This window comes from Rosa rugosa, chromosome 4 (assembly GCF_958449725.1).
Source record: "Rosa rugosa chromosome 4, drRosRugo1.1, whole genome shotgun sequence".
Taxonomy (NCBI): Eukaryota; Viridiplantae; Streptophyta; class Magnoliopsida; order Rosales; family Rosaceae; genus Rosa; species Rosa rugosa.
The window spans coordinates 11,639,681-11,655,017 of NC_084823.1; the positions used below are offsets into that span (position 1 = coordinate 11,639,681).

The 15,337-nt window shown below is 38.0% G+C and overlaps 2 protein-coding genes across 2 annotated transcripts; both read right to left on the minus strand.

Moving 5' to 3' along the window:
* Positions 1-1,217: 1,217 nt before the first annotated feature.
* LOC133745650 (oligopeptide transporter 2-like) lies at positions 1,218-5,707 on the minus strand. The gene is made up of 6 exons (XM_062173757.1): positions 5,164-5,707; positions 4,936-5,033; positions 4,017-4,580; positions 3,441-3,693; positions 2,315-2,497; positions 1,218-2,053 (listed from the first exon to the last, which is right to left on the minus strand). The coding sequence occupies exons 1-6, from the start codon at positions 5,683-5,685 to the stop codon at positions 1,445-1,447; spliced, it is 2,229 nt and encodes a 742-aa protein (XP_062029741.1). The 5' UTR covers positions 5,686-5,707; the 3' UTR covers positions 1,218-1,444.
* A 799-nt stretch (positions 5,708-6,506) lies between these two features.
* Positions 6,507-13,126, minus strand: LOC133745408 (serine hydroxymethyltransferase 2, mitochondrial). The gene is made up of 16 exons (XM_062173471.1): positions 12,849-13,126; positions 12,713-12,763; positions 12,490-12,576; positions 12,233-12,354; positions 11,810-11,886; positions 10,488-10,612; positions 9,705-9,797; positions 9,074-9,166; positions 8,779-8,976; positions 8,466-8,570; positions 8,245-8,310; positions 7,978-8,055; positions 7,496-7,607; positions 7,298-7,408; positions 7,038-7,212; positions 6,507-6,918 (listed from the first exon to the last, which is right to left on the minus strand). Exons 1-15 carry the CDS (start codon positions 12,939-12,941, stop codon positions 7,064-7,066), a joined length of 1,560 nt encoding a protein of 519 aa, XP_062029455.1. The 5' UTR covers positions 12,942-13,126; the 3' UTR covers positions 6,507-6,918; positions 7,038-7,063.
* Between the last annotated feature and the right edge of the window lie 2,211 nt (positions 13,127-15,337).

Here is a 15,337-nt window from a genome sequence, read left to right on the forward strand (position 1 = left end):
TCCCAAAAAATCAAACCGAAAAACTTCTTCACGATCTCGATTTGAAATCCCAGATGGCCAGATTCGTTATTATCATGACAAGATCCAGAGCTTTCTCTCGATTTCGATATGAAATTCTCTCTCTCGATGTCGATCTAAAATCCCACATGTTGATATGTATCTGAAATTCTCTCTCTTCTCTACATTGATGTTGTATGTCGATCTCAAAGAAACATTAAACTGCAGATAATTGAGATAGATGAGGAAGAGAAGATGGAAAAGAATTGTTGGAAAATAAATGAACAAGAACTCAATAACCATGCCGATCTTTCTGATCTTGATCTGTTTCCCAAAAACTCAAACTAAAAAACTTGTTCATGATCTCAATATGAAAACAGATGGAAAAGATGAAGAGGAGTCGTTGGAAGACAAATGAAAAATAAGAGTTGCGGCAGGTTGCTGAAGTGAGAAGGAGAAAGATTGATTGATGAATAATTGATGATGGGTTGGGTTTTGTTTGCAAACTCAGCCAAAACGATGAACAAAGCAAAACGCAGCCAAAACGATGAACAAAGCAACAACAAGAAAGGGAAGTTAAAAAAACAACTCTGACTGTTCATCATTTGGTGATGGGTTGGTGGGTTGGATTTGACAGATGGGTTGGAGGTGAAGTTCACAAAGTGTTATTTGCCAAGTCAGCTGTCAAATTTAAATTTGACAAAAAATTTTGACATCTCTTGTTAGAGATGCTCTTACCATTTGTAACACGTTTGCCTTTCAACGATCCCGTTCCAATGGTCAGCTGCTGACCATGGAATTTTTGCTCACTCACCGTCCGATTGAAATCGGACGGTTCACAGCTAAGTGATGAGAGAGGAGAAAAGAGTTGTAAACCGTCCGATTTCAATCGGACGGTGATTGAGCAAATGATCCCTGGTCAGTTGCTGACCAGGTGATCAGGACTGTGCCTTTCAAATATTATTCTAGTGTCCATCTTACTAATTAAGTAGCACTGAATGCTTAAAGTTTCTCCCCGTTTTGAACTAGTATATTCCCTACCTTGAGTGATCTTGGGCATAGGTGACTTAGGCCTGGACCTAGGCCGACTAATTATAGTCATGGTTAAAAGCCACTTATAAAATTTTTACAAAAAAAAAAAAAACACATATATGCCGCGTATTTTTGTAGGCAAAGGTCAGGCATAAAAGAGTAGAATAAAACCGGACATATCCGACAAAAAAAAAAGGTCGTTAAATGCCTTCTGTGAAAAAAAAATGTAAAAAAAAAACAAAAGTCACAACCAATAGGGCTTCTCAAATGACACAAGGAAAGGACAAGACTTCAAGACAGGATACTTCTTTGGAATATACAATCATTACAATGCCTTTCTTTTAGATGAAACCTTCACCAAAACTCAAAATGTTAAACCACATAGCCTTCAAAAGAAAATCAGACAATTCAGTGTTCACCATACACAAGCATGACCAAGATCCAAGCCTTCAGCTGTTGGACAGGTAGCCAGCTCACAGTGTTCCCCATCTGTTCCCCACCAAGATATGCCCTTACCATTCATTGAGAAATATACAAGCACCGCCATGAAAGCTACTCCAGCATCTAAGGCAGCTGAAAGAACATAATTGTACCTTTGCCACCATGTCTTTCTGTATCTGAAGACATAGTAATTGAAAACAACTCCAACAATAATCCAGCAATTGAAGTTCACAGTTGAAGCCGGTGGCATTACAGCCGTTGCTCCGAAAAGTACGGGAAGGTTGATCAGCGCGATCCATTTTTGACTTGGAAAAGCTTTATGCAACAACCATACTATGAGAGGTCCAATTGCTCCGAAAAGGAAGAACCAGTTAAGTGCCGAGTAGTATCCAAGGGAGCCAAATATTCGTTTTGGCCCGACCAGACCCCAAATTACAGAGGCATCAAAAAACACAGCATCATTGACACAAGTCCAAGGACTATCAGGAGGGAGTAAACTTTCTTGACATATGTTTTCCACAGTAGTTAGCAGCCACCATGCCACCCCAATATTGACTGTTCCGGCTATCACAGTTCCTATGCACTTTTGTAAAGCAACGAAGAGTAGATTAAGTTGGAGTAATTAGTTAGATAATTGCAACATTCTTGTCAATTAATTAATCTACTTTCACAAATTAGCAATTAAGAATATAATGAAGGATATTACTATTGAAATGGTTACCGACTTAAGTACTAGTCAAACTTCGAAAAGAAAAATAAATAAAAAACTGCATATTACATTGCATTTGTTCAAAATCCAACAAGTGCATAGTGTATAAAATTAATATAGTAGGGGAAGATGTACCTGAACTATGAACATCGATATGGGTGGGATCTTCATGTAGTGACCTAACTTGAAATCACTCAGAAAGGAAATTGCCTGCGCCATGCTTATATACCCATAGGTTTTGAAGCATACATTGGCTATTGGTTCTCCAGGTAATATCAAACCCATTATATACTCTGTGATTACGTTTAGTCCTGGTGACTGAAACCAAAAAAAACAAAAAGGGAGTGTCAATAAAAAGCAAGTTCGAGTCTATTGACTGAGGGTTTAAATCCTTGATTACCGTACCTTTTTTTTTCTTCTTCTTTTTAATTATAACCCATCATGTGCTATTTGATTGACCTAATCCGTTATGCTATGACCCAACACCTTTTTTTTTTTTTTTTGGGAAAGAAAATCAACTTATATCGTGTAAACTAAACCAAATAAGTATGTGAAGCGGCATATAAGATAAAACAAAATAAAATGATAAAATGAGCATATTTAATTTTGTAACCTAGCTAAAACGATAGCAACCATAAAATATGAAACATTAGTTGTTCTTGAAGAGACATGTCTCTTCAATCTTTCGAGGGGTAAGGTTGTTGTCTTCCCCTTGCCCGTCTTGATGTACTCGTTTTTCTTTTTCTTTCAATAAATTTCCCTCGTTCTGTTGAGGTTTGCCAAAAAACAAACAATTATGCTAATATTTTTTTTAATTAGTTACCAAGCTATGACTTTTTTGCAAATAATTATTTCCGTTTTTTTTTCGTAAACAAACAATTATAGGAGCACTAAAACTCATCTTTAATGCTTTGAGCATTCCATTTATAAGTAAGGTTAAGTCAGGTATTTGAAAGAAGTTTAGATAGCAAATTTTACTTTTTAAAAAACAAATAGGATGCTTGTAACATTGCTAGAGGTCAAGGCGTCATGTCCCCCTCTATGCACCTCTTTAATTCTAATATAATAAGTCAGGCGTGGGGATGAGCCTCCCAGCTTGGCTGGGTTCCAAACCCCTTCAAAAAAAAAAAACAAATAGGAGGTGTAAAGAGCATGTGAGGTCAAATGAGCAAATATAGAGGTCTCAATATGATTTAATATTGTTATTTTAAGTGATTATCATTAAGCCAGTGAGAGAGTGGTTCAAGAGTATGAAACTTGCCTGATTCGTTGTTGCCGTTATAACGCTAATCGGAAGAGTGAAAACCGATGCAATTGCAGCTGCAAAAAGGAGTCCCCACCAAGGCAGTTGTACCTCATCTTTCATGAAAATGCATAACGCCAGAGAGAGTGCAAGCGACAACAAAAGCAGAATATGAAACCACCAGGTAGGTATGTCTCTGTAATTTCTCATCAATCTGGTGTGGATGTCCACCTTTCCAGTATGTGCAGCTTTGTATTTCTCATACATCTCCCTGTTAATAATTTGAACAGCCATTCAATCCATTGCCACAATCACAGCTCGAAATGGGGAGATTTCGATGTTTCTTATCAACCCGTATCTTTATCTCCTTGAGTTAAATTGCGAAAATCCTATGTGACACAATAGGCAAGAGTACATTGGCCATTTTTCCAGGGCATGCAAAAGCAAGGGTAATCTTGCACGTAGTGGCACATAGGACATTCGTCACATCTTGAAGATAACAATTTAATTGACAAAAATAAGAACGGGCACCAACTTTGGCAACTAAAAAAGAAACAAAAATCAAAATTTTGAAGTCTTATAAAGGTTTATCACCTTCCATTGAATAGAGCCACATGTGTGATGGTCGATATAACACCAGCGAAGCCAATCCCGTAGGTCAGAGAAAAGAACACACTGAGGTTTATATGTCCTTGTTTTTTGTAGGCAGGCATGTCAATTTCGAACTTGTCATTGACAATGGCCGTGACATTATATATTTCACCATGGTCATCAAACAAGTTTTTAGAGAAGATTGCGAAGTTCTTGGCATTATATAAGTTGAATCCCCAATAGGCAGTCGGTAATACCACATACATGGTGAGAATATAGCCAACAGTGATATTGACAATGGCAAAAAATGGGCTGATCAGTGGGCTGCCTAAGTACGAGGCTATGACAGACCAATCCAATGTAAGTGACCCAATACCAAGTCCACGCATGCCCGACCCGATTTGATGTGCTGTTATTGACTTGGGGTAAAGCCAGCAAACCCATGAAATGGTTGATATAGTTGTGAAAAGGTAGTCTGGGACAACATACCAAGAGAAGCTGCATACCAGCGCAATCAGAAAGAATTTTCCTCTGGACATGCGGTTGTTGTCTTTCTCGTGTAGAGCCCTTCATATTGTAGCATATAAATCAGTTGACATTTACAACTAATTAGACGCATAAATGCATTAGTAGTTTATGTAGATCATGAGAGTTTGAGCAAAAGCCTATATAGTGCACGTAGAGTAGAGTACCTATAGATTCGCCCCTATGATGTGATATATATAAAAATGAACAGGAAAAGAATATTTATCCAGATTTCTCAAAGACAAAGTTTTCAAGATATAGTACAATGCATCATCAAGTCACAGACTCACACATACACATATAACACGAGTCATCGAAAAGAAAAATAAATGTAAACGTAACAGAGTTGAGTTCAAATCTTCGAAAGGGTTTGAGGACTGTTTATGAAACGACATACCTAAACAAAGAGACCTGAACCAGACTACTAGGCCACCACATCGTAGCCGGATCCACCACGTACTTCCGGAGAATACCCGCCCATCCATACCCCAAAACCTGCACTTTGCCGCCACAAAACCCCACGTTAATTGTCTGCCTAATCAATTAGCTAATATGTCGCATTGAAAAAACACAGTAATTGTCTGCAACTCTGTATAGTAGGAAAATATATACAACAAAACATTACCTGCGTGGTAATAACAAGTATCCAACTCGCCAAGAAAGATATCTTCCTCACATAAAACGCCTTTACGATAGTCACAATCCCAACTGCATAAGCCGGACCGCTCCCAAACCCTGCTCCGGCATTTGCAAAAATCGATATCAACACGTGCTCTTTGATGTTGAACTCACCAGGGTTAAGTGAAAACTCTTTCGAGCCAATTCGGAACTTCCTCGTGGGCAGGGTCCTCGCCATGAACTTTCCGAGGGGGAGACTCGCCACCTGGACGGAGATCACGGAGATGACGAGGGGCTCGGTGCGGTAGGAGAAGAAGGTGTTGAGGAAGGAGAGGAGGGCGCACGAGAAGAGGCCTATGGACCACATGCGGAATGTCCATACTGGGAGGGTCGGGTCGTCTTCGTTTGACACTGTTAGACGAACCTCCTCGATCGGTGACAACTCATCGTCTTCATCGTCAATGTCGATAACATCTTTGCCACCGTGTTTGGCCACGACAAGCTCGGTTTCCAGAGGTATGGTAGCCATTTGAGAGTTGGTGAGTAATGTCAGAGTTAGAGTATACGGTTTTAAAGTATTACTGTTTTGTTTCTTCTTTAGGAACAATCGATCTACAGTTTTACCATTTGTTTTTACTGAAACTCTGTTACCGTGCATGGCCGGCACGGTACGTCAGCTGGAATTGTTCATCCGGAATTGACAAGAAATTCCAGCGACTTGCCGAATGCTGGGTCGGTCTGATCGATGATCGATGTGGATTGGTTTAAATTTCGCATATATAGAATCAATATAGAGTTATAAACAAAACGTACAGAAACAAACACTAGTTAAATAAATGGAACGAATGAGCTGTGAGTTTGAGAGGGCTGTGTAAAACAAGAAGATGCTTCACGCTTCATTAGTCTCGATCTCTATTGTTTTAGTGGTTACGTTTGTAGAAACATTCCAACAGTATACAAACGGTACTTAGCTAACAACCAATCATCGTTATATACTTAGGTACTTAGCTATCCCAAATACTGGTTATCGTGAACGCCTCTGTTGGGTTGCTAGGAGATTCATCAGTAAGCTTTTGTCGCTGGATGGCAAACATGTGCAAACAAACACTCAAAGTTGACATGAATCTATCATTCTAACAAAGTTTAATTAAAGCAGAAATATTATGCTTGCCGTGTTGACACACTAGCTTCCATTTTTCCCTCAGATATACCAAAATTGATTTCAGTCGGATGCCCTTTTGACTTTTTGAGTATGTCTCGAAAGAAGTTGAACTGCGCCTTATAAAATTCTACTTATCTCAAAGTTAACATGAATCTTCCATTCTGATAAAATTTAAATAAGCAGACATATCATGCTTGCTGTGTTGACACACTAGCTTCCACTTTTCCTTAGTTGCTGAATCACTGTCCATTAACCAGATCAAAGCTGGGTAAATAAAGACAGTTACTACAGTTTCATGCAGACGAGAACTCATTGGATAGAAAAATAGCCTTGGTTATTGAGAGAATGAGGAATATCTACTCTAATGCGGACAAGCTTTGAAGAAAAGATAATCAAGAATTACAATCGGCACAGGAATCAGTGGAACAAGAAATAAGATCCAAACATGTATTGAATACCTAACAGATTCCTTCATTATTGTATTGGTGAATGTCTGACGTGTTCCTTGTCTGAAATTGCAGATCTTTGAGGTTTTATCACTATCTGCTCAGGCATCGGAGTCATTTGCAAGCACACTTGTTGCCTGTTCAACAAATTTATCTGCAAAAATGAAAGAAAATGAATAAGATAACGTTTCCCAAAAAGAATGCTCCGAAATAATTCATAAACATCTAGCAAGGTGGTAGTTCAGTTGTCAGAGGTGCAGATAGGGGATTGACCTGTAACAATGACAGGGGTTTGCTCTTCATTCTTTGTATCTCATTGTTTCTTTCTCAAATCCAATAGTTGGAAATTCTTTAGCATACTGCTCAACCTCATGGCGTAGCTTTGCAATCTCAGATTGTATTTGACCATCTGATTCCAGAGTTGCCACAAAATCCTTTAACTTGGTACCTGCAATCATATGCATGCAAAAAACTTGCATGAGCATTACAAACTATAATGTGTGTGTGTACATATATTGTTGCAGAAAATACACCTTTTGTAGCAGCCTTAATCTTCAAGGCTATCTTCACGGCTGCATCAAAATACTCTGCTACTTTTTCAAAGTCATCCTCCATAAAACCCCTAGATGTGAGAGCCGGGGTTCCTGAAGAATCAAAAACAGGACCTTGATCAGAATAGAAGTACCTAGCTATGACTAGCTGCTGAAAAAATGTTAAAATCCAGGTCTTACCCATACGTATACCACCAGGAACCATGGCAGAAACATCCCCTGGGACAGTATTTTTGTTTGCTGCAATATGAGCAGCTTCCAGAACCTTTTCAACTCTTGAGCCATCAATTCCCTGTCAAAAGTTCCAAAAGAATATGCTGATTATTTTCATGCATAACCAATCATGAATCACAGCAGAATCAGTGAATTCATCATAAAACCCATATTTCAATCCTAAATTTGGCTATCCACAAGATCTAAATGGCTAGTGAGACTCTTGAACCTAACTTTGAAACTTAAGATCTATTCCACAGTTCAATACACTCTTTTGGAGTTGTTCAGTCCAGTAATATTATCTTTAAGTAACCATGGCTTAATCATTCCCAAGGGCCTAGGATTTTGTCTAACAAGCAGAAAGAATATACTTGGTACAAATAAATCTCCCTGATGCAGAAAAGAAAACGAAGAACAAACAATAATAGGAAGGAAGAATCTCCTTTTACCTTGTCCCTCAAATTTACCAACACTAAATGGTTGTCAGTTCCACCAGAGACAAGATCATAGCCCTTCTCTAGCAAGCTCTGCATGTTCAGAGGGCATAAAGCTATAAGAGAAAACTAGTGAGACATATACTTTCAAAACAATAATGGAAACAAAGTATTGTGTGCATTTTAGATGGCAAAAATACTCATGAGAGCTTAATTAGAACCAACTAAACGAAAAGTATTGCTAATTAGCATAAATGTGTGGGAAAGGTGATGATCACAGACCTCTGCAAATTTTGCGGAATTACTGAGAACTTGTTCTTGGTAAGCTTTGAACTCTGGAGTTGTGGCCTAGAATTGTAATATAATCAGCAATGCAAATTTATTAGTGGCTATTTTCTTGAAGAAAACTCAGACGGAAAGAGAGATTGGATAATCATTAAAGAACAAAGATGCAAGAATCTGATCATATGTAATAGATATTTCGTAAAACACAGAAAAATTACCTGCTTGAGTGCAACTGCTAACCCAGATATGGTGTGATTGTGTGGACCACCTTGGAGTCCAGGAAAGACAGCCTGATTAATTTTGTCTTCATAGTCATACATAACCTGTAGAAGGAAACTTAACATTTATACTTCATTCTAGATGCAGCATTTTGGGACTTGCTAAATGTAGTACCAAAAGAACGAGAACTGACCAATGCAAACAAAATTACTAGAGTAAGATAAAACCTTTTTCTTACACTCCTCTTTCTTCTTATTTTGTCTTCAACTTCTATTCACTTAATTTTTATTAAAATTAAAAAGTATAACTCACTTCTTGTCCTTGCTTGTTTACATTTTTGACCCCCTTCCTGAAGAAGATCATAGCCCCACGAGGGCCACGAAGTGACTTGTGAGTTGTGGTTGTAACAATATCTGCATACTCAAAAGGAGATGGAATAACACCTGCCGCAACCAATCCACTGATGTGTGCCATATCAGCTAACAAAATAGCTTTCTGCTTATCACAGACCTGACAACAACACAAGAAAAATATCTCACTTAAGGATGGAGTATTATAGGTGTTTCATGATCATTGCCACAATGGCGAACCTCAAGCGAAAGCTTACCTTGCGTATGCGTGCATAGTCGTACAAGCGCGCATAAGCACTGGCACCAGCAACTATTAATTTGGGTCTGAATAGTGTGGCACTTTTCTCCAACTGCAGATATATTTTGGTGGCATAGGTCAGCCCTCAACAAACAAAGATTAAGATTTGTAGGAAAGTAAAAGAGTGGAAGTATCTCTTGGCAAAAAGCAGGGCACTTATCCATGCAAAGAAATAGTTTCAATATATTACATTATTGTCACATGGTGGTGATTCCTTACAAAAGTAGGGACTTGAAAGCCAAATATTTAGGCAAACATGTACCAAAAAAAAAAAAAAAGAGAGACAAATTCAAGTTTGTCCAAAGGCCAAGGCTAAATAAAGATTATGTTCCTGGTTCTAGTAATATTCCAAAGATTAAAATGTCATGACAATTAATACTGTTGATTATTACCAGCATCTACATCATTATATACATATTTTATTAATATAATCTGCATAACAATAAACCAGACAACAACCTCTCACATCCTATTTCTGAGCCTGAATGAAAGCAAGTCATATGGAGAAGCATGCCATGATGATACAAAGTCTGACTTTCCAATCCTTAGAATAAAGAAGTTAGAGAAAGGAGAAAGGGTAAGCACTGTACCTGATCATAGTCAATGTAACCAGTGGTTTCATCCAATCTGTATGGCATTGTCTCGAAGAATATCGAGACAGCAGATATCTTTTTGGTGTCAGTCTGAAAATAATAAAAAATAATAAAATTATCACACGGTAGCATTTTGGTTTATGTATTATTACCAAAAAGATATGCCACATGGTTGCTTGAATAAGTCATTTTCTTTTATTTATGATCCTAGGTGGAAAAGTCTTGGAAACTATAATATAAGGCTTCTATATAGAAGGCTAATTATGCACTGACTGATAAGAGCTTTGTCTAAGCTTCTTAAGGATGGGATTGCCTACTGTCATCTATGCTTTCTGTTCTTTTGCTATACAATTTTAAGTCAGAAAATTCCTGCAACCTACGAATTTAATTCAACAGCTCAGCACCCATCAAGGTTCAATCTTTATTAAGTAGACAAAACCACTACTGAATCCTCTTACATAACAAACTAAACTTAAAACACATTACAAAAACTAGAACTCCATTAATATCCTCAATCTTTCTACAAATCAGTTAATATCCTGCATCTGCTCATGGAAATATCTTTAATCTGGCATCTGCATGGACAGTTATACATTGTTATATCTTTCTCCAAGTCGTATGTGAACATTAACAGGTGAGACAACAGACAGTGTAATTTACTTTCCATGCCAAAAGAACGAGAAATAAAGTCAGTAGACTATCCTTCAACTACAAAGTCATCTTTGTTAACCTCCAAAAGCAGAACATTATAGCAAAATAATCAACAGAAGATGTAGAAACCTGATAACCATGAGAAAGATGTCCACCATGAGGCAGATCAAGAGCCATGATTCTTTCATGAGGTTTCAACAATCCAGTGTACGCTTGGAAGTTAGCAGGGGATCCAGATAATGACTGAACATTCACTGAAAGAATAAAGCACGTGACATCCTCAACAGGTATTTAATATACATTACTTTAGTAAATACATGAAAGGTTGAATCACTATTTAATATGGATCTAGAGAGTGACATGTTTCATAAGACAGTGCAGAATACAAAAAAACTGATCCCGAATAATGTTTCAAAATAATGATTGACATGTTTTACACTAACATGTTACATGAGAAGTCCTTTAATTGCATATTTGAGGTTGCCATGTAGCAGAAGTTATACTTCTAATTCCATCCAATTCCAAAAACTAATTTTTCTTACAAAAGGACTTTCAACTTCAAGATAATGAACATTAAAGGCTAAGCATTTGAAAATCAGATTTTTTTGAAAGGCCTCCTCAGAAACTTCACTCAATCATAATATTACAGCGACATGAAAGACTTAATACTAAAACAAAATTAGTCTACCCTACCCTACTCCACTATTATATAATAATATATGGTCTAGTCTAGTTGTTTCTAGAGTCTAGCAGGCTCTCTCTAGGTTGTAGATACCCTAGCTAGGCACATTATTAATTACGTCGAAAGGGATAGTTGGCATTGGCTTTGATTCTTTGGCAATCTGATAATGATGGTGTAGAAAAACAGGATTTTCTTTATTCTTGACTATTGAGTGCACTTTAGAAAAACTAGAGTGTACAAAACACCGCGAATGAAAACAATTAAAAGAGTACAAAATTTACATACTGACAAAATAAAAGAATGTTGCCAATTTTTAATTCTTCCAAAAACAAATTCATAATATGGGAGAAAAAAAGACAGAAAAAAAAAAACAAAGGGCTTTAGGCAATAACCGTTTAGGAACAGTAAAGAAGATGATAAAAAAACAGCAATCAAGTTTTACCACACATATTCAAGATCCGGCATGCCCAGTTGCCCGCAATCAATATAGAGCAAGACAAAGCAAAAGCATTTTACTTTTTTATCGTATTAATAATTGAACTTGCAGGTTCAGTATCTTTAACTAGACATAAAAACGCCTTGCTGGACATTTAAGGAGTTCAAACTGCAAAATAATATCTTTTAACGAATCAAATAAGTCAAATGGATGTACTTGTGGAATGCTAGCAATCAATTCAAACTTGCGTAATTTCAATTTAGGAGAACCAAATGTGAAAGTGTAAGTTGAACTGATGGGCCACATGTATACTATAAGTTTTAGCTCCATTACCTCCCCATTTTGCAGGATCTAACTGAAAAGCTTCTAATGCGCGTTTTTGACACAGGGTCTCAGCCATGTCGATGTATCTACATTAATACATAGAAAGCAAAAGATGTCATATCAATCAAGTGTAACTCGAGAGAAAACATGGCCAAGAAAAAATACAGGGACTCATATATGAGCATGCATGCATTACGAACTCACAACCCAAACAATAGAAGAAAAAAAGTACAAACTAATAATAGTAAAAAAAAAAAAAAAATTGTCACTTCCTCATCAGCTTTACAAATAGCAATACTGGATTAGACAGCACAATTTTTCTCAAATGACAGGCCTAGCCCCCTTCCCACCCCCCAAAACAGATTTAAAACGCCATATTTACACTGGATTGGATAAAATGACTACAAAGGAATTCGATGAAGATCCGCTTACTCATTCCCTCCATAGTATCTAGCACCGGGATATCCTTCACTGTACTTGTTGGTCATGACAGAACCAACAGCTTGCATCACCGACAGTGATGTGAAATTTTCTGAAGGAATAAGCTCAAGCCCCTATATCCAATACAACCAGAAGCACCAAAAAATCAAATTCTAAACTTGGATGCTCAACACTTCATTACTTCTCAATGCCGATTACATTCTCGAATCTACGAAACTCAATCAGTAGTTCCTAAACAGTAAAAATACCTTCCATTGCCGAGCTTTTTCAAGCTCGATGATATCAGCAATCTCGGGATCAATAACCTCAAGCGGCTCATTCAGTTGCTTTATCCACTGAATTCATCAAATCACAATTCCACAACATCAGCATCAATACGACTGAACATGACAGAGAAATCCAGATCCAAAAGAAAACTCATAATCAAAACGATATACGATGCGAGAAAAGGAAACGATCGAAGCGACATACAGTAGTACGAGCTTGCTCCTTTTCCTGAGCTGCTTGGCTGGACAGTGCGGACTGCAATCCAAATCAACATCAAGTCGCTGAACATAAAACAAGACGAACAGAGAGCCGAAGCAAAACGTATAAGTAAGATGATTACCATGTGGTAGACGGAGCCGCCATTGGCAGTGACGAAAGGTTTGAGCAGTGGCTTGTTGATGGCGCTTGAGAGCCTGCGAAGCGCCATTGCCATGAGTCAAGGTGTCTCTGTGTTTCTGGGTTTGGCGGAGAGAGGCGGTCACACTATGACTATTGTTATATTGCGTAGTGAGTGGGCAAGTGCGGTTGGGTTGGTGGTGACGTTGATTGTAATAACACCACGTGGGTCCAGCAGATCGGGACCTGGGGTTTCGTCACTTAGTGGCGGCAACGTTACCAGACGACAGTTGCCGAAAATGGTTTCATGGGACGAAAATAACATTTTCTTGACATTTTGCTCCTCAACTAGTTACGAAAATTGTTCACAAGGTCATGTATGCTTACACGCAGAATCTGGATATGACATTGTGCAAGTCACTATGATCTATTTATAGCTTACACACCGTTAAATCCTGTTTGTATGTCATACATGTATATAAAGTAAGACATTTTGATTTTCATAAGGTATTATTGAGGTTCTATCCGTTTTAGGTAATGTCACTCTACATGTGAGCATTTTGTGGTCTCTTGATGAAAATGTTAGGTATCAGTGTTGTTTGGATGATTTTGCAGTAAAGGCATAATGACAATGTAAGTAGTATACTAACACTACCCTCTTTTAAATACATGTAAAAACTCAATTTTTTTTTATCAAATAAAGGTTATACTCGTTTCTAGTAACCAAGGTTTTGGCTTGATTGGTTATATGAATTTTTTTCGAGTATTTTAAAATAAAAAAAATTATACTGTAATAGAAATAATAAATGAATAAAAATCAATTGGATGCAAAACGTTGTCACTTCACTTAAGATCGGTGCGCGCGCCGCAGTTGTAAGTTGTAACAGACTAACAGAAACCCGTCCAGCTCGTAAGGAGGAAGTCAGGATTTTAGTTTCATGCCCCGGTAATTCAAAGTGAAAAGTTATCCTCCAAAAGAATAATAAACGAGTAGAGTCAGTTGGATACAAACGATGTCGTTTGGTTCAAGAATGGTGAGCGCGAACCCTGGTACCAGAATGACCCGCCCAGCTCTAAGCCCAACGATCATCAATTCATTCAGATTTTACAAACTCTGACGCCCTCTCACTTTGCCAAAAAAAAAAAAAAACTCTGACGCCCTCTCAAGCTCCATACTTTTAATCTTTCGTCAAAGGCAATGGCGACTTTACCAGTTTACCACATGGTAAGCTTTAACACTCGCATTTTCTGCAATATACTTTTATTCGCATAACATATATAACTTAACTCCGGCCTCTCTGTGCTATTTTCATACACCCCAATCAAGGTTGAATATTTCACAGTTTGAGTTTTGATCTATGATCATTTCTGTACGTAATGAGTTATTACCACAGTATGTACGATTAGGCTATGAAATTTGGGCAATCTTAATCCTCAGAATGGTTTTGTGACCTTATTAATTGTCGGACTTGTGCTATTTGGAGAGAACTGATTACACTAACAGATCTTTGAGAACCCTTTTTCGAAGACTCCCAAGAAACTAGCTCAGGCCAGCGTCTAATCAAACAAATGTAGATCCCTGTGCATGTCTTCATGATCCCATTAATTAAGCTTTTAAAATGGGCAGCTAACTAAGAACCTATGAATTGGCAAAACAATCCATGAACATCTCATCATTTCCAGTCAACATCTAACATCATCGACATATTTCAGACCCGCTCTCTAATAAACTTGCAAGCAAAATGTGATCGAATTTCAATTGTCTACCTTTTGTATTGATTGCTTGCCCGCAGAAATATTGTTCTTGGATCGGTGTAATAGGCATGTTTTGGAGTCTGAATTGATTGCTTATCGGTATATTAAAAATGCAATTGTTCCTGTGTATTCTAGATGCTCAGAAGTTGAAGGGGATATGATGGTTCTGATCGAAAACTGTGCCAAGTTATGATATGCTTTCATATACTTTTGCTGTAAAAGGGTTCTTAGAACATGGGCATGTAAATGAAGCAATGCAGGGCATGTAAATAAAGCAATGCAGATTTTGGGTATGATGGTTGGTGAGTGCTTGATTTAGTATATCGTATATTACCAACTTTGAGCTTTGTGCACATGTTAAGGATTTGATATTAGGTATTGTTTGGCGCAAAAACCAGTTGGCTTGCAAACTGTCTCTTTTGAGCGTGTGCGCAGGCGTGCCAGCACCGTGGGGTGCAGTCGTCGGGGGAGTCCCTTGACCTGACTTCTTCTTCAAGCGTTGTGGACGAGGAGAGCACCAACCTCGCCACAAGGTTCTTCTCTAGCCTTCCGGAAAAGGACTTCTTGCCTTACGGATAAGGACTTTGGGTGTGATCTCTTCGCGTCACCGAATCGATACTCAGTGTTGTAGGCTAAGCAGAGCAATCATTGGGAAGTTTGGGAGAAAGCACGGGCTTGTGCTAAAGCGTGACTTTAGCTTCGCTGGGTTGCGAGGGCGTTACCATTGCTTCGCTGGTA

Coding starts and splice junctions, on each gene's coding strand:
- LOC133745650 (XM_062173757.1), bottom strand. CDS start 5,685: ATGGCTACCATACCTCTGGAAACCGAGCTTGTCGTGGCCAAACACGGT. Junction 5,034..5,163: donor TACTTGTTATTACCACGCAG/GTAATGTTTTGT, acceptor GGCAAAGTGCAG/GTTTTGGGGTATGGATGGGC. Junction 2,498..3,440: donor TAACGGCAACAACGAATCAG/GCAAGTTTCATA, acceptor TTTTGGTTTCAG/TCACCAGGACTAAACGTAAT.
- LOC133745408 (XM_062173471.1), bottom strand. CDS start 12,941: ATGGCAATGGCGCTTCGCAGGCTCTCAAGCGCCATCAACAAGCCACTG. Junction 12,355..12,489: donor AAAAAGCTCGGCAATGGAAG/GTATTTTTACTG, acceptor TATTGGATATAG/GGGCTTGAGCTTATTCCTTC. Junction 7,409..7,495: donor TCCTGGTGGTATACGTATGG/GTAAGACCTGGA, acceptor TTGATTCTTCAG/GAACCCCGGCTCTCACATCT.